The sequence below is a fragment of the Condylura cristata genome, unplaced genomic scaffold (assembly GCF_000260355.1).
Source record: "Condylura cristata isolate star-nosed mole 26May11 unplaced genomic scaffold, ConCri1.0 scaffold00022, whole genome shotgun sequence".
NCBI classification, from domain to species: Eukaryota; Metazoa; Chordata; class Mammalia; order Eulipotyphla; family Talpidae; genus Condylura; species Condylura cristata.
The window spans coordinates 29,417,201-29,439,184 of NW_004567123.1; the positions used below are offsets into that span (position 1 = coordinate 29,417,201).

Sequence of the window (21,984 nt, forward strand, 5' to 3'; positions counted from 1 at the left end):
GCTGGACTCTGGGTTCTGAAAGCACCAGGCAGTGTGTGAACTATGGGATTGTCTATGTGCCGATAAAACTTTATTTGCACGAATCAGATTTGGCCCAGGGAGAGTCATGTGCCAGACCTGATGTAATGAAGGGATCCGCTCCCAGGGCTGGCCCAAGGCAATGTCCTGTCACTGCAGTGGGGGCAAGTCTGTCCCACTGAGGGCGCCCATGTCACTGGATCATGACAGGTGAGATGAAGAGCCAGTTCCTTTCACACATACCTGGACCCGAGCAAGCAGTGTTTGCTCATTGTCTGAACAAACCTTGTTGAGTCTTGTGAGGGAATTTTTTTCGTTGCTTCTTGGCAGAGAGCATTACCTTTGTTTAAATAGCTGCAGGGAACTACCAAAAAATTGAACAAACTAGAGGTAAGCAGGTTACGAGTGTTGAGTATTTTTTTCTCAATTCACTCTGCAACATTTCAGAAATAGGTAAAAGCATTCTACTTTCCTTCTCAGACTTCCCAGACTTGAATTTGATGTTTATCATTCCTCTGCATTTCATTTTGTAGAATCAGGGTCAGCAAAACTGTTCTATAAAGAACTTGCTAGTGAATGTTTTCTGCTCTACAGGCCACACAGTATCCATCACAACTGTCATGCAAAGCCAGCTATAGACAATACATAAATGTGTCTGTACTTCAGTAAAACTTTATGTATGAAGACAAGCAGCAGGTTTCAGGCAACCCACGGGCTGTAATTTGCCAACTCTTGATATAGAGTATTAGCTGAGTGTTTTTCAGCTTTTTAGACATTATCTTGGCATGTGCATTCTTTTGACACTTGCTTTATCCACCCCAAATTATGTCTGTGAAATTTACCCCTCTTCACACATGTAGCTATCCATCATTCATTTTCACCACCATATAATATTCCATTCTTTGACTGGAGGACAAGTCATGTGTTTGTTACACCCAAAACAGCAGTGGCGAATCATTTCTCACGGTTCTGTGGGATGACTGGGAGAGCCTTCTGCTGGTCTCAACTGGACTGTCAGCCAGGTCAGCTCAGAGCTGGCACAGCTGGCATGGCTGGGCCTCTTTCTCAGCATGGCCTTACTCCCAGACTTCCTCACAGAAGGATGAGGTCTCAGAGTTCTGGAAACTACAAAGTCTTCTTGATGGTAGTCCTCAGAGCTCACATGGCACTCAGACATTCCCATTGGTCATTACAAGTCACAAAGGTGCTGAGATTCTCAGGGTGGGAACAGACAGCTGAGAGAGCTGTGAAATAGTGTTGTCACGTTTTCCACTCTCCTACTGTTGACCTAAATTTCTTACAAGGGAGCAGGAATCTGACCAAACAGATAATGAGGCTGTTAGCATCTAGGAAATGTGAAATATAGGAAGCAGGTAGTAGACCTCCCATGTCTATCGAGTAGACAATCCTTGCTGTCTTCCTGTACTGCTCAAGAAAGAAGGGTAGAGCGGCCTCCACATTGCCCCTGAAATGCAAGGCTGGGATTTCTCCTCTGGATAAGGTCCTGGAGATTGGGAGCAGGGACTCACCTTCCTTGGTGCAGGATTTCATTTGTTAAGAAACCAGAACATACAAGTCCTCAGTTGAAACCAGTAAGATTGTCAGAGCAAACAGCTCATTCAGAACTATGTGGTGAGAGAGCTGGAGGCGGATTTTAAAAGCCCGTTGTACCTCTGCACTGTGATCTGGGTGCTGCTGGGAACACACGGTGTGCAAATGAACTTTAAAAGAATATTAGCGTTAATCTATTTTTTCTTTTTCTTTTTTAAAAATTTTTTATAATATAATAGTTTAGAGTTAATCTATTTTAATATACATCATGAAGAATAAATGTAACCTACTGAGTCTGTATTTTCTGGTTGCTATTATTATTATTTAAAGCAAGCAGAGTTTTTAATTGAGTTGATTTTGAAAATAATATGAAATGAATCCTTTTTGATGGTCCTGGGAGGTGGAAAAACCAAGAAAAGTATACACAAGAGATTGGAGCTGGGAAAACTCTGACCTGATTCAAACCTCTTTTTTTTTTTTTTTTTTTTAATGAGAAAATTGAGTCTCAGAGTGAAGGGGGATTGCTTAAGTGATATCTCAGTGCCAGGAACTGAGAACTCTGAGCTAATAGACTTTGCATCAGCAAATGTTGATGCTGTAAACACAAACCAGCATGCATCTGTCCTCTGCTCTAAGTACTCCAGGGCTCTGCTCACTAAGGGAGATCAAAGTCAAAGCCTTCTTGGTGTGTCCTGACTATCTTGCCTTGGCCTCCATGGCCTCTCCAGGCCCACTCCGCTGCCCAAGCCTCCACTCTAGCCAGGATACTGCTGCTTCTCTGCCAGCATGCAAGCATGACCCTGCCTTTGCACACACTTCTGTCTTCTCTGCTCCCTCCAAATATCCATCCAAATATCTTGCTCCCACACCTCCTTTAGATCTTTGTTCAGATGTCACCCTTTCACAGGACTTACCAGATCATCTCCTTAAAATTCCAGGTCTTTCTTCCCCTTTAGCCAATACTCCTTCCTTGCTCTGCCTTGTTCTTTCCCATAATGCCTTAAGACTTATATAAGTGAAGTCCAAAAAATTCAGTCACATGTGGAGGTTGAGTTAGTGTGCAGTTAATGAGGTGGCAGGGATCAGTAAGTGTGTCTGGCCAGCTGAGCGTGCCAGGATCTGGGAGCCAACCATATTCTATCCAAATTTACTTTACCGGATTGCTTCATACGTCGTTCAGCTGCTCTATGTGTTTCGCTTATTTTTCTACCCTCAGTCTTCTCCCACTAGATTGTAAGCTTTAAGCAGAGCTCTCTTGACTGTTCGTTCATGCTGTGTTTCCGGTGTCAAAAATCTGTAACTCCCACCTCACTGTAGTGCCACGTTAACACTCGTGGAATGAACAATTAGTGTGTCCCTGTTGGCGACGCCTCTACAGTTCATGTGCTCGCTTCCCGCTTCACCATATTAGCTGAAGGCTGTGTGGAATGTGTGGGTGGCTCCTGAGCCTCTTGCGGAGGTTTTCGTCCATCTTTTCATCCCACTGTGTGTTCTCTTCATTTGTGGGAGCGGGTGGGCAACAAGGAAAGCAACAGGCACAAAGCTAGCTCCAGAAGCTCTTGCAGAGGAAGAATCGTTCACTAAACACCATCCGCCAAAACCCTGACGCACAGTTAAAGCACGCACGGTGCTACTCTGTGGTGCAGGTGGCTGCAGGCCCAGTCCCCTTCACACAGGCAGGAAGCAAGAAGCTGGCCACTTGTGCAGACTGTGGGATCTGGCGGCCTTCCTTTCCCTTATCCACTCTGATGGTGTCCTAAGATGTAAAAAAAAAAAAAGAAGAAGAAGAAGCTACAATGAAAAAATAATGACTTAAAACTCGCCTCCTCAATGTCACCAGGACAGTATAGGACCTGTGGTGACCTGGGAAATACACAAACTGAGGACCTTAGGGGATTGTCTGTTGTCACATGGGAACACAGACTGGCATTGCTGCACCATCCTGTTGCTCAGAATTTTTGGTAAAATCTCCTGATTATTAAACAAAAGCAACAAATTCAGATTTTCCTTTAAAATATTCAGCTCTCACAGATATATCTGTAGGCTAACTTTGGCTCCCAGCCAGTTTACAGCTCCAGGTTGGAAAGCTGATAAAATTACATGCAGTCTTGACTTAGTCGCTCTTCTGTAGATGACAAGGAAGCATCCTAATCATGTGTCACTGGTGCTTCTTTTTCCTCCTCCCAAGGCATCAAGACAGAAGACAGTTTGAACCATTCCCCTGGCCAGAGTGGATTCCTCAGCTATGGCTCCAGCTTCAGCACCCCACCCACTGGACAGAGCCCATACACCTACCAGATGCACGGTCAGTGTATGCGTCAGCCCTTCCCTGCGTGTCTCTAAGGCACTGCCTGAGCAGGGTGTACAATTGTTTCTTGATTCAGCAGACTTATTGAACACCTACTATGTGCCAGTAGTGGACAGACTAGGTAACCAAGGCCTGCTCTTGTGACAGCTGTATAGCAACAGGGAGATTGACAATAAAGCAGCAAGTAAACAGGCCAATTTTGAAAGAGGTTGAATACAGTGAAGCAATAAACATGATATTTGAATAGAGAGTGATGAGTAGTTGGAGGGTCAAGAGAGGGTGACTTACGTACCTCTAGATTGAATCATCAGGGTAGACCCTTTGAAGAGGTAACATTGGATGAAGGGTCCAAATTGTGTTTGAGGTAGAACCAGGCATGTGCAGGCCTGAGGAAGAGCATTCCAGGCAGAGGGACTAGCCAGTGCAAAAATTGTATGGGGAGAAATATCTTTTTTTTTTTGATAAATTTAACATGTTGCATTTTACAAATGTAAGGTGTATTTCAAAGTGATCATCACTGAAGCAGTATTTTTCACATCGCTATAGAATATTTAGTCTGTTGTCAGTTTATTGTACATTAAATCTGTCTCATTTATTATCGGTTACAATTTTGCACCTTTAAACACCTGCAAGCCTATCACTCCAGCCCATCCCCATCATTTTATTTTTCAATATCCCCCCACATCAAAATGATATCACATAGAGACATCATTCTCTGACTGGCTTGCCTCATTTATCATAACATGGTCAAGGTCCATCCATGGTGTCATAAATGGCAGGACATCCTCCTTTTTGTGACTGAATAATATTCCACGGTGTATTTATACCACTTCTTTTCATCTATTCATCTGATGATGAACATGTGGTTTCTGCCATATCTTGGCCACTGGGAATAGTGTTGCAATAGACATGAGAGCATATATATCTCATTGAAACCTGTTTTCATTCCTTTTGAAGATATTCCTAGAAAAAGAATTGCAGAATTTTATGGCCTATTTTTAATAGTTTTGAGGAACCTTCATATTATCTACTCTCAAGTGTTGACTAATTTGTGTTTAGTGTCCAGCAGTGTCTAAGGGCTCCCTTTCACCAGAACCTTTTTGTCTTGTCTTCCTGATGACAGCCTTTCTAACTGGTGTGAGCTGTTCTCTCTCTTGTGGTTTTGATTGGCACTTCCCTGACGATCAGATCATCATTTCATGTCCCTTTTGCCAGTTTTGATGTTCTCCTTTGAAAAAAAAATTTTTTTTGATGATTGTTTGGGCTTACTGTTTGTGTTGTTTCTTTGTATATTTTAGATATTAATCCTTTTTCTAATACATGATTTGCAAAGCTCCCTCCCATTCTGTAGACTGCCATTTCATTTTGTTAATTGCCTGGAGGAGAAGGCCTTTATGTGTTTGAGGTACAGAACAGAGCCCAGAGAGGCTGGAACAGAGGGGTGCAGCCAACCATGTGAAAAGTTAGAGAAAGGGCAACCCCAGCAGAGGAAAGGCCTGGAGGCAGGAGAAGCCTGTAGTGTTGACGGAGTCCATCAGAGACCCAGGCATCTGGGTGTCATGAGTAAGCAGGGCTGAGATCAAAGGGAAGCAAGAGCCTGAAGGACATGTAAAATAGCGTTATTTCCTCTCTGGTCCTTATAGCAATCACCTAAGATGGCCACCATCTGACCTGCTAACAAAAAACAAGGCTCAGTGAGGGAAAATCACTTGCTTAAGATCACAGAACCAATAAGTATACTGAGCTGGGTTTCCAGAACCCCAGTGCTCATGCTGACCATCCAGTGCTGTTTCCTAGGCTTCTTCAGGCGGCCAGGCACTCCCTGAGCTCTGTGTAATCCTCCCAACCACCTCATGAGGTAGGCTCTGCCACCACCTCCATCTTCCAAGTGGAGAAACTGAGGCACAAAATGGTGAAGTGCTTTGCCCTAGGTCATGTATGTGTGGCCCTGGATTTGAAGGGTGCAGTTGCCCTACAGAGCCCACACTTACCCACATCTACCCTATTCTCCACACTCTGGTAGATCCACCTAGAAGGTGTGGGTGAGCCCTGATCTCAATCCTGCCCCTATCCCCCCACTGAATCCCCATCAGTCCCTCACAAATAGAAAAACATCTGCTCTCTTCCCACCCGACCATGGTTATTTTCTTATCGTCCTCCTGGCCCAGATGCCAGAAGGGCCATAGCAACAGCTGGACTTTGTCCTAATTAACTGCCTTCAGCCTAATGCTAATGGCCATGAACTGCTCTTGAGACAGCCCAGGCATTTTGCAAGCCTGACATATTCCTCCTTGAGTATTTTTTTTCAAACACAAACACTTAGAACGCTCACACACCATGCCCATGTGCTTCCTATTAACTTTTTTTTTTTTTTCAAGTTGTTCCAGAGGAGAAATAAACTCTCTGTAGGATTTCAGAATAGAAGACATGGTTGAGCTTAGTTTTACAAACGAATGAGGAAATGAAGAGGGAGATTGAGACTGTTTTAGGCCAGAAAGCCTAAGACTTCTTGGAGTAAAATGAGAAGCTGAGATGAATTTCTAGCTTTTTGAAGAATTCCAAACAGAATTTTGAAGAAGCAAGGAGAATCTGAGTAGATTCACTTGTGAAATGATGCCTACCTTATCATTTTAAAGGTGTGTAAACTGAGGCACGGCAGTAGAGTGGCTTGCAGAAGGTCACGGGGCAAGCAAGAATTCAGTAAACTGAGTTGCCTAGCTAAGTCTTCTGTTAATCTCATAAACCTACAGAAACTTTAGCAGAGCCATTCCCACTCCAGGCCCCGGTCTGAGATCTGTATCTGTTTTGATAACACTGTCCCTCCAAATGTACAACAAACGTAAAAGAGAAAGTTCACAGCCTTTGCATGGCTGTTTATTATCTTTTTTAAAGTTCACACAGGGTTTTTTTTTTTTTATAGCTGAAATGTATTTCTTTTAGATTTGATTTTTTGTTGTTTCCTTCCTTCTGGCATCTGCTGCTTAAACACTGCTATTCACATAAAAGATTTAAAGAAGAGGAAAAAGTGTGGGTTGTAAGAATTTGCTGGTGCCATGCAGAGGGCCCAGCACTCTGGACCAGGCCATGCTCCTTCCTGGCCATGCCTCATATCTGTGGTTGAGACGCCTGACTTCTCTATGCCTCAGTTTCCTCACCTGTGAAATTGGTGTCATAGGGAGATGACCCCATGGGACGCTTGGGGCAACTGTGAATACTAATTCATGGCACATCGGGCAGGGTTCAGATAGGCCATAAAGACTGGAACCTCTTTGTTATTCATTAGCTCTTCTATGACATGGTAATGAAAAACAATAATTCTGGAAGGCGTTTGAGAGAATTAAGTGCAGTCAAACAAGTCATGACATTAAAGATAGATAGTGAACATTTACATAGCAGACAGTGCAATAGAGTGAAGTATCTGTATTTATCAAAAGTAGTGGACATTGACAACACCATGAGGATTCTGAGGTTAAGAGGGAGGGGGAGGGGAAGGGACATTGAAGATGGTGACGGTGGATAAGTAAGTAAATAAATACACAAGTTGGCAGGGGGATTTCTGAAATCTAAATCATAAACCACTTAGGAGCTCTAAATCATTCTGGTGCCACTGTCCCTGGCCCCAGTGAGCCGTGTGACTTTGAGCAGTTTGCCAAACTTGCATGGTCTGTGTTTCATAGCTCGTGTGCTCACAAATGCTCATTGAAAAAGTAAAAAGGATAATTCGTGACAAATACATCAGATATATTTGGTAAACAGTGTGAAGCACAAAGTTAAGTGGGCATCTTCCTGCAGTAATTCCAGAACTTTTGCAGTCTCATGCACCTTGTGACTCTCCAGGGATGGAATTTAATAAGTCAGTTTTCCCAGGTTGGCTAAAACAAGGACCCCATTGTTCCCACATAATGTGGGTGCTCACTGCAAAACTCTGGATGTGATGCTCTTCCTGCGCTAACGTTCTTTGATTCTCCTTTATTTTTAAGGAAGAACCTGTGTGCTTTCTTTTCGTTCCGTATTTTAGTTAATTTAATTTTTCTGGGCTATGACTCACATACCATTAAATTCATCCTTTTAAAGTGTGCGATTTAGTGGTTTTGCTGTAGTCATAAAGTGATGGAGCCACGACCACTATCCAATCTCACATTTTCACCAGCCCAAAATGAAACCCCATGCCCATTCTCCATCACTCTCTATTTCCCCTCTCACCAATGTATTTCTTTTTTGTGATAAGAGAAAAAAATTCATGTGAAGTTATTCTAGTATCAATTGTTTAAGCATATTGTGCATTTAACTAGTTTCAACATGGACAGAAATCTCTCTTCCACTCTTGTTCCACCATCCACTCAGTTTCCAAGCCCTCCACAATTAATCACTTGTGCTAGATTTTGAACCCATCCATAATTTCTTTTGCAAATACTGGCAAACGTGAGCACAACCTATTATATTGTGTATGTTTTAAACGATATTTCACTCATACATGATTCATAAATAAGGAAATGATGTCAGCATAACTCTGATGTTGCACTGATTTCTTTGCTTTTAAGACTTTCTTCTTATTCCTGGCTTTAGACAATGTCATTTTTAGGTGCCTCGTTTTAGTTTTCTTTATGATTCTGGTGTTTTGGGATCATTGAACACCTCAAACATGTGAGCTTATGATTTTGGTCAAATTTGGAAACGTCTGAACATTTCTTTCACCAAATATCTCTTATGCTGTTTCTTCTACCCCTGTGTGTTCAAGTTAAATAATCTTTTGTGTTAATCTGATCGGCTATTGATTACACCCTAGGCGTTTTTCATCTCTTACCTAGCTTTCATCTCTAGAAGCTTTATTTTGGTCACTTTTTTATGTCTTCCATGTCTCTACTTAACAATCTTTCCTCTGGCCCCTTGAACAGACAGAATACCATTACAGCTACTATTTAATGCCCCTGCCTACTAATTCTGTCTTCTGTCTCTTCTAGGTTGTTACTGATTTTTGTCTTTACTATATGTCATACTTTGCCTGCACGCTGATATGTTTGGGCTGGATTCCAGACATTGTTGGGTGCTGCATATTTTTATATTCCTATAAATATTATGGACTACTTTTGTTCTGCAGGGTGTTTAAGTTACATGAGGCTGGTTATACTTTTACCTGGTTTAAGCATCATTCAAGCCTTGCTTTCAACTTGAGTAAGTAGAGCTGTATTTGGTCGTCTCTCTTCACCTAACAGAGTTCTCCCACTACCAAAGCAAACCTTTCTGCCCAGTGTCCCTTGAACGTTGAGGTGTTCCACTCTGACTGGTGGAAACAGGAACTACTCCTGACCCTGCCACGAGCTCTAAGGATTGTTCTGTCTAAACTTTTCAGGTGGTCTCTCCCAGACCTATGTAAATCATACAGCTCCCTTCTCTCAAGGATTGCCATCTTAGGAATCTATTTTTATACTAGCGTATGTGGGAGGGCAAACTCAGCCGCTGTTACTCGGTCTCAGCCAGAAGGGGAAGTACGAATGCCTGGGTCCATTTGCAATTTTTTTTTTTTAAGATTTATTTATTTGTGCATACAGAACTGGGGTACAGGCCAGAGGCTCAGGGATGGTGAGAGGCTTCACCAGAGACAGAGTGGGAAGCAGAACAGGCAGGTCGACGAAGTACACTGCTGAGGGGAGCAGCGGACGTGTCAGGAGAGGTCTGCTGCGCCATGTGGTCACCTCCGGGGCAGGCAGGGATCGAACTCATGCGGAAGCGGCTTTAGATTCTCCAGTGCTGTGCTTTAACCCGCTGCGCCACCAGGGAGGGCCCCCATTTGCAATTTTTCCAGCACATGTGGTTCTTGATTTTCTTAACTAAACCCCAGGTTCCAAGATCATGTATAAAAGGGAAAGATTGCAAGCCACGTGGTGGCTTGGGGAGCAGGGAAGATCACCGTCAGGCCCTGCACCTGGGCTGATTTCCTCAGTGAGGCAGGCTGAGCCCTGAGTGTTGCGTGTGCTTGGAGCCGGGGTGCAGGGACATGTGCTCTGTTTCTTGCTGGCCGCAGCCACCTTCAGGCTGTGCAGGTCCAGCCCGTTTCGAGCAGGCTCGATCTGCCTGGCCTGACTGTTTCAGTCAAGACAGGAGCCGGGCTTGGCATCCCTGGGGTGGCTGGGCTGAAGTCAGCGTCCCTGGTGTGAGTCAGAGCAGTTCTGCTCACAAAGAAGTGGGTGAGGTTTTCCCAGGCGGGTGAGCACTTCTGCGCCAAGCAGCACCCCCATCCTGGCGGTCACCTTCATGGGTGTTGGCTGGCTCGCTGCCTCCCACTGGAACTGACACTTCTGGGTTTAGGAAGGACAGAGTTTAAGGGAAAGGTCTTTTCCTCTGGCTGAGTAACCAGTTTAATTTGTCACCCCACGTCCAGAAACCACTGGCGATGACAGACGAAACCATCAAAGAGATTGAGAATGAGTTTGGGGAGAAGGTGAAGTTTTGTTCAGACAGTACTTTCCTAGAGACCTTTCTGTGATGATAAAAATATTCTGTGTTTGTCCAGAATGGTGGCCAGCAGTCACCTGTGGCTGTTTAGCATTGAAATGTAATGAGTGCCCCGAATGACTAAATTTTTAATTTTCTTAAATTTTGATTCATGACACCAGTGGGAACACTGTTTCCAATACGAGAGTGATTAGTACATGTTATAGATAAAAGTATGTCCCCCCTAAAATTGTGGGGTTCTAGTAAGAAAATATGGAACCACATGTGCTGGAAAAAAATTTAGGGAGGAAGCAATTTTTAGTCTAGAATATCTACTAATTACTCATCTACAAATTACCCCAACCCAGGCCCTCCATGGTGGTGCAGTGGGTTAAGGCACAGCCACTGCAAGCCAGCAGCAGCCGCTTCAATACCAGTTCGATCCCCAGCCCCGGAGCTGACCCACATGGCGCAGCAGACCTCTCTTGTCTCCCCGCTGCTCCCCTCAGCAGTAGACTTGGTCTGCCTGCCTGTCCTGCTCCCCGATCTGTCTCTGCTGAAGCCTCTCATCCTCCACACCTCTGGCCTATACCCCAGTTCCGTATGCATAAATAAATAAATCTTTTTAAAAAATGACCCCGAGCCCCCCAAAGTGATGGTATTTGAAGACGGGGCCTTAGGGAGGTAAGTGACGTCAGATGAGTTAATGAGGGTAGAACCCTGTGATGAGATTGGTGTCTTTGGAAGTAAACAGAGAGCAAGCGAGAAGGAGAGCTGATTCCTCGGAGAACACAGGAGTAAAGGCCGCATGAGGACAGACGGTGTGTTGCTAAGACAGACCCAGCTGACCAAGACAGTCATTTCTCTGAGGCTTTCAGCAGCAGCGGTAGAAGAGCTGAGCAGTGGGAACTTGTCTTGTTTCTCTTTGAAGCTGCTCCACATTCTTTTCCTGCCCACCAGGAGAGGGATTTTCAAGGCAAAGCCCCAAACCAAGGGCAGAAGAAACCTGTGCAGAATTGACCACTCACAGGGCAGAGCCTGGCACCTTCTTAGGGCCTCTGGTCTGCCCAGTTAAAGGAGTCCCCCACCCCTGCCAGGTGCTGTGCTGGGCACTAAGAACAGGGGCCAGCAAGACCAGGTGCCCCCCGCTAGTTGCAGTCCAGGGCAGGGACACACACAGTGATCAAGCAACGGCACAAGTCATGAAGTTGCATCTAGAAAGTGCTAGGAGGCAGGGCTGAGATGCTGGGTCAGAGGGAGACTGAGGGGCGCAGGGGCCTCTCCGGCCGGCCCCACAGATGCTGAAACAGCATCGGCTTTGGCCCTGATCACTCGCGGAGGAGCAGTGGAGAGCTCTGAGCAGGGACTGACATGCCCCATCCCAGGCAAAACAGGTTCCCTCTGGCCGCCGGGAGAGCAGACTGGACAGGGTGGGAGCAGGAGGCCTGGGTGCAGGCGTCCTCCATGCTCCGGGAAAGACCACGGCTCCTGGTGGGGACAGTGAGGACTGGACGGGTTTTGATGTGAAATTGACAGCAATAGCCAAGGGGCTGGAGTCGGGGTACAGGGGGGAGGGTGGGAAAGGTGGAGGGGGCTGGTGAGGCCTCCCCATGGGCCCAGACGTGCTCCTGACCAGCTCCAGCCCGTCATGGTCTCTCGGGCCCGGGAAGGGGTTTCGCGTCAAGCCAAATTGTCCTCGGCAGGCGGGTGGAGCCCCTGAGTGGGGATCAGCCCGCAGCCAGGGCTCCTTACACTGCGCACTCATCGTGACGCCCCTCCCATAGCAGGTACCCTGCGAAGTTCCTTTTCTGCCTTGAAATGTAAGTGGTATCTCACTTAACTCATTTTTTTTCAGTCAAACGGAACGTCCTTACTGTAAAGCCAGGTCACTTATAAACTCTATTTTTGAACATGGACTAGCCTGGGCATGTCCACACCAATTGGCATAGTAAAACAGACACACCCAGGTCCAAACTCTGTCCCGGCAGCAAATGTCACCTGCCATGCAGCCTCGGTCACGTGATTCTGCATAGTGGCAGACAGCTTTTGGGGAGAGCTGGACAAAACAGAGGACAGCTGTCCTCTCCATGGAAATCACCCCAGCGAAGACAGCTCCGGCCCCCAACCTGTCATCCCCCCAGGGTGAGACTCCTGGACTGAGCAGTGAGGTCTGCTGGGGACAGTTCAACCACATACTAGGGGGAAGTGATGAGGACAGGGTGACACATTTAGGAGATGGGGCACCGGGGTGGCAGGGCCTCTCTGCCCACCCCTGCACTCTGTGTGCACCCCAACCTGTCTTTCAGCCCCAGACGAAGGTGTGTGGCCACCGAGTAGAGACTGAAGTTGGGGGAGGGGCTCAATTGGCAAGCAGGGCCTGGAGTCCACCGTCTGTGTTACGAGAGATGCTGGCAGGCGACACTGGTGGCCCAGTGACTCTTAAACTTATTTCTAGCCTCAAAGGCCTGTTTCTGTGGGGCCCTAATGGTGGCCAGTGTGGAGGCACATGTCAGTGTCAGGGTGCTGTGACTCCTGAAGGCTGACCCCCTCCTTCCAGACCTTCTCCCTACGGGAACCGCTCGAGTGTGCCGGCCCTGAGCACAGTTTCGTTCATTTTCTCTCGAATGCATCGTGCCTGGCTGCAGACTCTTACTCTCTGTTCATAACATGTCCTCGGAGTTTTGCCCACATCTCACAAGCCACTTGCTTACTCACTAAGTTTCAGGAACACTTCTGATGCGTTTCACCCACCTCTTCTTTCTCCTCTTTCAACACAGAACTGCTAAATTCACTCTATTCCACTAAGAAGAATGAATAGTATAATACATAATACATAATAAGTAAAAAATACTGTTGTGCTAGTAATCCTGCTAAGCTGAACATTTGCTAAAGTCCTGGGCGAAAACCCTTTGTGTGCTTATAGAAACAGACTGATGGACAGAGCAGGCAAATTTTTTTCTGTGAAAGACCAAATGGTAAATGTTTTAGGCTCTGGGGCCGTGCGTCCTTGTTCCAGCTACTCAGAGCTCTGCCGTGGCAGCTTGAGAAGCCACAGAGTGAGGATGTACAGCCAGACTGCTTTCCACTGAGACGTTACTAGCTTCAGAAACAGGTTGGGTTTGACCCCCAGACTGGCTCTGGCCTGTGGGCTGCACAATCAGCTCATACAGCAAGGTCTTCGCTTGCATGAATGTCCGGTCTGATATTTTGAAAGTCAGGTGAGACCTCGGAAAAGTCTTCATTTTGCTGGACTCTGCCATGAATTGCAAAATGTCTAGCACTCCCATTACCTGCCCACTCAGTGCTATTAAATATCCCCAGTAAAAAAGCCCCCATAAATTTCCCAAGTCCCCAGGTTGTACCATATTCCCGTGAGAAGCACTGATATGCCCAGGGTAGGTTCAGGGAGAGACGGCTGTGTGCTACCGAGACCATCCATCATTCACTCAGCAAACACTCACGAGCGCCACTCTGTTCCAGGCAGCCTGCCACGTGTGAGCCCCACAGCCCAAAGGGACAGGCGAGCCCTGCCTTGCTGGAATTTCTGTCCAGCAGAGGATACAAACAGTGACTGCTTGAGCTGCCATAATAAAATTCCGTAGGCTGGGGGCCTAAACAACAGAAATTTGTTTTTTCACAGTGCCGGAGGTTGGCAGCCTCAGATGAGGTGCCAGCAGATTCAGTTTCTGGTGAGAGTGTTCCTCCTGGCCTGGAGACTGTCACCTGCTATGTGTCCTCACGTGACCCCTCGTGTGTGTGTGTGTGTGTGTGTGTGTGTGCACACACAGGGCCACACCTTTATGAGCTCACTGAACCTTAATTACCTTCCGGAGGGTCAGCTCAAATACAGTCACGTGGGGTGTTAGACCACAACTCAGGCCTTAGCAGACAGGGAGCAGGTGACAGGCTGACGCTCGTGATGAGTGCTTGGAGGAAAAGAGACATGTGGTGGACAAGCGGGAGAGGAAATTCTAAATTTGGGGTGGGGGAGCAGGGTCTCTGAGGAGGTGCCAGTAGAGTTGGGACATGCCATCTAGGCGCCCGCGACCAGAGGCTGGTGGCTGTGGGGGGCAGGGAGCAGGATGAAGAGAGCAGCCAGAAGTGTGAGGTGTGGAGGCGTTTGGATTTTGTCTTACGAGCGCAGGGGAATGATGGAGTTTTGCCTTATTTTTATTGTGGTAACAATGGGTCACAACATACATGTGCTTTGAGGGTGTGGATGACACGTGCTTTAGCTATATGTCACCTTTAAAACAGGGAGAATAATGCATTTGCCTTGTAGAAAGTCTGCTTGCTCTACAGGGTGAGGGGCCGGAAGACCCTTGATGACTCCTAGTCCCTCTCCTGTCCCTCCAGTCCTTCAGGGAATGGAGCCAATACTCACCCCCCAGGACTCTGCCACACAGTTCAGAAAGTTCCAGTCTTGCCCAGGTTACCCTTTCACTCCCCAAGGAACAAGACCCCAGAAGCCCTTTGAATCAGTGCCTCCGGCGTCACTGTTCTCATTCATATTTCCTGACATTTCCATGCAATAAGAGCAGAGCTCTGTATCTGCGTTTGCGGCGAGTGTGGCCAACTAAATCCGTCATATGGGAGTGGGGACTAGGGAGTAGCAAAGGAATGAGAGCAGAGACAACACTCCTCTCCCTGGGACTCAGCTTTCCTCTCTGTGCAGCAGGAGGGCCGGGCTCACCGCCAGTGCCTGTAGCCTCTTCGGTCACAGACGCATGAACAAAGAGCCTAGGTCACAGCCCAGGGCCCAGCACCAGGCTGCGACAGATACGAGTTGGTCTGGGTGACCCATTGCCGCTTCTGGGTGCGTCATGGCGGCTGCCAGGGTGCGCTCCTGGCTCTGAGTGCCCGGCAGTGACCCAGAATGCCAGGATGGCATGGCTCGCCCTCCTCATGCCCAGGCAGGGAGGGGTAGAGGCAACTGACGTTTCTACCCACTCGCTGAGAATGGGAATGGCCACGTCCCTCCCTCCGAGCCCAGGACATTCAGCCGCCGACATGAGCCCCTGCAGGAGCACCTTTCCTCTGATGGTGTTCAGATTGGGGGTGCTGCTTTAGCGGGTGCCCCTGAGCGGCCCCAGTAAGCACAGTCCAGTCCCTGCTGACCCTCAGTGGACAGAGAGCATGAATGAGGAAACAAGTTTGTATTTACGTAAGGGGGAGGGGTCACCCCAGCATGCTGCAACCTCTCCTGGCAGACTATTGGCACAGAGCTTACTTGCGTGGGTGAGAGGGGTCAGGGATCCGTCCCCTGCTGTTTTCTCTTTGACTCCGTGATAAAGCAAGTGAGGAAATCGCCCCTCGGTGTGTACATCCTGATCCGGTGCATGTCGTTCTTCTACAAAATGGTATTTTTTTCGCCATGACCCAGTTCGGGCCTTGGGCCGGCAATAGTGTTTAGTTCACACAAAAGCATTTGTTTTCCACCTGTGTTTAATTTTTTGGTTGTATTGTTGATCGTGATGCTGGTTTTCTCTTTACGTAGTGGTAGAAATGCTTCTCCGACAGCTATATTTAAGTAAAAAACAGCGACTGCTTTTATCGACATCATGAGTCAGGACGAAGCTAAGTTTACAAAAACATCAGTCAACCTAGAGTCGATTTAAGAAGAACATGAAGTGAAAATTACTGACGCTGGGACAGAGCAGGAGCCGGGAGGGGCAGTGCAGGTCTGGCTGGACCTCCTCCTGGCTCAGTGGGTGTGGAGGCTCAGGGGCCGGACCTGCTGTCGGGGTGACCCAGCTCCCCAGGGCAGGGCCTGGGGCTGTCCCCGAGGTCTGCCATTTGGAAGGTAAGCTTGTGCCCTCGGCCCTGCCAGCCAGCCTGGGATGGCCCCAGTAACGGGACTAAAGAGCAGAACAGTGTCCTCTCACGCCACTAGAGGCTGGAACCCGAAATCGGCAGGTGGATCCTTTTGGAGGCCCTGGGGAGAGCGTTCCCAGCCTCGCCTGGCCCCTGCCTCTCGCCCCGTGTGTCTGGGCCCTTCTCAGGAGGATGCTGATGCGGCGGGACCTGGCCTTCACTGGACTGCGTCCCCAGCGACCCTGTTTCTACACAAGGGCAATTCGCAGGTATCAGAGACTAGAGCTGAAACTTCTTCTCAGGGGATGCGTTTCCAGGCCCCGGCCTCCTGTCTGAGCAGCACGAGTCAGGGCAGAGAGCCGTGTTCTGTCCCCCGGATGACTGGGCTTTGCAAAATTGAAACCACCCAAGCGAGAGAGGTCGGTCAAGGCCCGGCCGCTCAGCTGGCTCGCATTAGTCTCAGTCTAAGACTGTGGCGGCAGCGGCCGCTCAGACCCCGGCGAGCTGGACGTGGGGGAGACGGCGCCAGCAAAGGTCGGGGCTCCGTCTTCACAGTATAAATATCACCCCCTCCCCGGCCACCCCTCCCAGGGCCACACAGTATCTCGCTCAAAGATCTCAAAACACCGAAGCAGACCGTACCAAATTGACTTTATTGCTTTAAAGCGGGCCCCTTCTGTTGACCACCACCCGCCACCCCCTCCCCAAGGGGAAAAGAATTCGTAATAGAGGTCTCCTGGAGTCCTCTGCTGTCCGCTCTAATGGCCGCTCAAGCCCTGGGGGCACTGGCGCTAATAGTGAGTCGTGGATCAGCATCTGGTGGGTGCAGAGTGACTCCGGCTTCCTGAGGCCGCTGCACACACGTGGCCGCTCTGGAGACAGGTGCCGAAGTCGTCAGGACGGCCACGCGGGAGGGGACTGGCGGGGCACAGGCCGGGCGGACCCCCCTCGGCGCCCACTGCTCCTTGGGTCCTCGGTGCTTATGGCAGGTGGTTTCCACTGGACAGATAAGGAAACTGAGGCTCAGGGAAGTCACCTCACAGGGACCCCAGGATCCAGCTTGTCTAGGTTGAAGCAGGCAAGGCCTCCCCCGGTGCCAAATCGGGGAGGGGAAGGGGGTGGGGGGGAGCTGAAAATTCAGTCTTCGAGATAAACATTTTAATACAATATTTGAAATGGTCAAAGTCAATGCACTGAACTCCTGATGAGCAAAGTCAGGATCTGACTTCGTTGCTGTCTGTTCCTGGGTCATCGGGGTGCGTTCATTTCCAGGTCCCCACCCCAATTGGAGTGCACACGGTTGAGGCATCCTGCAAGGTGGGTTGGTGCACATGGGCAGGTTGGGCAGTTGGGGTTTACTAGATGGTCACACTAGACTGTCGCGTGGCTAGTACCTTACCCACTTGGTTCAAAATATGGAAGGTGCTATGGTAAATCATGCAGGGAAGTGCATTTTGCCTCCTGCTTCAGGCCAGACACTGACCTGCCTCGCTGTCCCTGCCTTTGATGGTTCCCTTCTGGGAGGTTCTACAGCTTGGCATGTACCACCACATGTATCCTCACAGAATGGGGGTTCAGAAGTGGGGGCCAGCTCCAGTCCCCCCACATGTGACAGACAAGCTTGGGCCTCAGTTTCCACATTTGTATGGTGCAGATGGCGGAAGACAGCGGGTCGTGAGATGTTGTGAGGACGAAGGGAAGGAGTATAGGCCAGACAGAATCGAGGTGTCACAGAAGCTCCTCATGCCCCTAAGTATGGGGTATCATTATCCGTGACGATTAGTGTCTCCATTTTCCGTGGCTGCTGTCACAAAATGAGCCCAGAGTTTACTGCTTAACTGAGCACGCACTTGTCATCTCACAATTCTGGAGGTTGAAAGCCAGAGGTGGGTCTCAGGGGGCCTAAAATCCACGTGTCTGTGGGCAGTGGTCCTCCTGGAAGCTCTGGGTGGCCTCTCCCAGGTCCCAGAGGCTGCCCACGCTCCTTGGCTCCTGGCCCCTTCCTCCGTCTCAGGGCCAGTGAGAGCAGGTCAAGCGCTGAATGACGTCACGTCACGCAGGTTAAGTACTGAATGACGTCACGTCACCCAGACCTGCAGTGGTCTGGTGTCCTCTAATGCTGCTGTCCTCCCCCCCACCCCCACGCTGAAGGGCCCTGTGATCCCACTGCCCACCTGGGTGACCCAGGACCTCTCCCTGTGTGGAGGTCAGCTGGTTAGCAGCCGCCATGCCTCTTGCAGTGCAGCCTCGTGACTCCCAGCCCAGGACGAAGGCTGGGTGTCTCCAGGGAGCCCAGTGTTCTGCCTGCCACACTCCCTCACTCAGCAGTCAGCCCTTGTCTACGTGCAGCCTCCACTCTGTAAAGACGCTGCCCTTGCAGAACTCCCACTCCAGCAGGGAGACAATGAATAAAACTTTTTTAAGTAAATTCAGTTTTTCACACATTGATGAATTTGTTCAGAAAAACAGAACACAGCTGGACATGGGGGCATGGGGTGGGGAAGAGGTGTGATTGAGGTAGAAGTGGGGGATCTCAGAAAGCCCCCCTCCCCCCAGTGGGCTGATGTGAGCAGAGACCAAGGAGAGGAAGGGAGGTCTGGGGAAGGACATCCCAGGCAGAGGGCACAGCGCTGGCCAAGGCAGCAGTGCACGGAGGGTGGGAACGGGAGGCCCCGGCCAGCTGTGTGGAGGAAGGAAGCGTAAGGCCAGGAGCTGGCAGTGGGGCAGGTGGGAGACCCCTTCAGGCTGGGGGCTCCCTCAAGAGTGAAACTGGGGCCTGTGTCAGTCTCCATGGTTTCAGTGACCATACAACAACCAAATTTTCTTCCCTCAATGGTCAGGAGACGCCAAGCCTGGAACCTGGGGGTATGTGTGTACCCACTCTGGAGGCTCAGACAAGACCCCTTCCTTCCTCCTCCAGCTTCTGCAGGCCCCAGGCACCCCTCCCCTGTGCTCTGCGGGTGTCTGTGTCTCCTAAGGACACTGTCAGCAAAGTTGAGGGCTCGCCCTCGGCAACCTCCCTCCTAAATAAGGTCACATGAGGTTCCCAGTGGACATGAATTTAGAGGGGCACAGCTCACCCCCCTAGAGGGTCTAGCAGAGTCTGCCATGGGGGAGAGAGCTTATAGGCAGAGGAGGGCAGGGCAGGGGTCCAGTGAGGAAGGCGCCACTGGTCCAGGTGAGAGGAGGGTCCTGCCAGCCCGGGACCAGTGAGAGGACAGCCAGCAAGTGACCCTGTCCTGACTCGGGCTGGGAGTCTTGGGGTCCCCGTGAGCCAAGATGGGAGGGTCAGCAGTTGGGGACGACCTCCTCTATCCACAGCCATGCAGGGAACCCACACCTACTGAGGGACAGATTCACCATGGCTTCTGCCCACACAGATTCTTCAGGAACCCCCAGACTGGGGTGTGTGTGTGTGTGTGTGTGTTGCACACGCATATGGAGTGGCAAGAGACATAACATAAAATTTCCCAGCATAGTAGTGTATGCTGTGTGCACATTTTGGTGCGACCGATCTCCAGAACTTTTTCATCTTGCAAAACTGAAACTCTATCCACTACCCAAATCCTCCCCACCCCCAGCTCCTAGCAAGCGCCACGCTTCTGTGTCTAAGAGCGACTACTTTCTAGCTCCTGCAGAATTGGTCTCCCTAGGGGCCTCTTTAACAAAGGAGTATAGAGGCTTCTAGAAACAGGAGGGCAGAGGTGGACAAAGATGTGCTGTGGAGCAGTGAGTTTCAAACAGTTTTGACCTTGACCGGGTGGGGGTGGAGCTCACAGCCTCACCTGCCTGCCACCTGTTTCGGAGTTAAGGTGGTTTCCATACTTTCAGACAAGAGGGGGGGAGAGGTTGGGATGGGTAAGGGATCAAATAAAGAACAATGTTTCATGCCACATCAAAATAATATGAAATTGTCCACAAAGTTTTATTGGCCCGTGCCACTTGCACGGGACCTGAGGCTATTTCTGCATGACGGGGCTGAGCCCAGCGGCTGCCGTGAGACCACAAGGTCAAAGCCGAGATTATTTCCCGTCTGGCCCTTTGCAGAAAGGTGCGGCTGTGCCCTGCTCTAAACCCTCAGAAAGAAGCACCGTTTGTGCTTTAACACAATCATGCTGTAGACTTGGGCAGACACACAACTGAAAGAATCAACCACGTTACCCCTCTCCCCTCAGTAAGCAAAGGTTTACAGTGCTCCCCTCTTCGGTGAAGGCTGCCTTGAGCTGACACAGGACACCGATGATGGTGCCAGCCCCCTTGGGGTGAGCCTGGCTTTGCCGTTACCTGGGAGGTTGGCTAACGTCTCGGCATCCACTTCCTCTTCTCTGAGGTGGGGATATGTCAAGAGGCTGTGCTTGGTGTGCTCTGCTCCAGATAAGTATAAATAGTTTTAGTCTTAGCCTTCATCTTTTCTGCTCCATCTGCTAGATTCATTTCATGGCCCACTCGTGCCTCTCCCCAATTTGTAAACACAGCTTCACAGTGTTGTTCTTTGAGGAATGCGGTATGTTCTTTGAGGAGCAATGTGCTGGGCTAGAACCCGTGTCTGGTCCTGCTGGAAGGTGAACACAGGGAAGTTCTTCACAGTCTGAGCCTCAGTTTTACCAAGACAGCAACCTCTCAGTGCTACCAAGGTCTGTCTCTGGTGTGCTCTTGCTACCCCAGGTTGCAAGGTCAGGCCCTGGAAGGTAAAGGTTAAAGGCAATCTTCATTGGCCTCTGTGGAGAGGCATGCAGGAATCGATTAGTGATGCCTGCCCTGACTGCAGGAGGGAAGCTATGGCGTGTGTTACAAATTTTTCTCCCTTGTCCAGAAAGTATTTCCCAACTTTCAGGCACTCAATATCTTTCTCACATATAAGAACCACCTGTACTGTTATTTGAGTTTTTGAACTTATAGACTTCTTTTGGCATAAAATAAGTTCATTTTGACTAAATTATTGTTCACTGTAAAAGGCAAACTTATGGCATTTGCTCAAGTGGAAAGGCAGCTTTGTTTTCCATAAACAGAAGGAACTGGTAAAAATTAATTCCCTGAAAAAAAAAAAACAGCATTATTAAATTCAGGCAAGACTCCAAACCTGAAGCCTATGCTCTGTTAGCTAAAAACAAAGACCTGTAGGGCCTCCCTGGTGGTACAGGGGGTTAAGTTTCAGCACTATTAAGCTGTCCACAGCCACTGCAGCACGAGTTCGATCCCTGATCCCTGGCCAGAGAGCTGACCCATATAGCACAGCAAACCTCGCCTGTCTCAACCCTGCTCCCCTCAGCAGTATATTTCAGTCAATCTGCCTGTTCTGCTCCCCATTCTGTCCCTGGTGACTCCTCTCGCCACCACCCCCTCACCCCCCACACACATACACTCACCGCTGGCCTACACTCCAGCTCTTGTACACATAAATAAATCTTTAAAATATATAAAAAAGAAAAACTAGTAAATAGCAGAGATTTTCTCCTTGACCCAGTCGTAATTAATATTTATTTAATGTTTCCTGGGTGTCACGTGCTACCTCATCCACTGCTTACAGCTACTGTATAATATAGAAATTGTCATCAAATCCATTTCACAGAGGAGGCAGCACAAGCCTCAGAGAGCCTGTACCTGTTGAAGCTCTCTCAGCAAACAAGCCATGAGAACGGGGTGTGGCCGATAGCCAGGCTGCCCACTAGCTTGAAACAAAATTTCACAAGGGAGTGTCTGAAAATTTCTTCTGCATCACCACTGGAGATTTCTGTCATACTTTGACACCCCTAGACAGGTCAAAAGAGCAAAACCCGGGAAGTTTGGATTCTAACCTGTTTGGTTACAAATTTCCATGACTCTGGCAATTTGGTCTCTGATCTCCGTTTTCCCGTCTGTAA

General features: G+C 48.9%; 1 protein-coding gene across 1 annotated transcript in view; it reads left to right on the forward strand.

Moving 5' to 3' along the window:
* EYA2 (EYA transcriptional coactivator and phosphatase 2) overlaps positions 1-21,984 on the forward strand; it is a 124,648-nt gene that overhangs the window by 17,510 nt on the left and 85,154 nt on the right. The window contains exon 4 of the mRNA XM_004687449.2: positions 3,758-3,874. Coding sequence (XP_004687506.1) covers positions 3,758-3,874 — 117 coding nt within the window. The remainder of the gene's footprint in view (positions 1-3,757; positions 3,875-21,984) is intronic.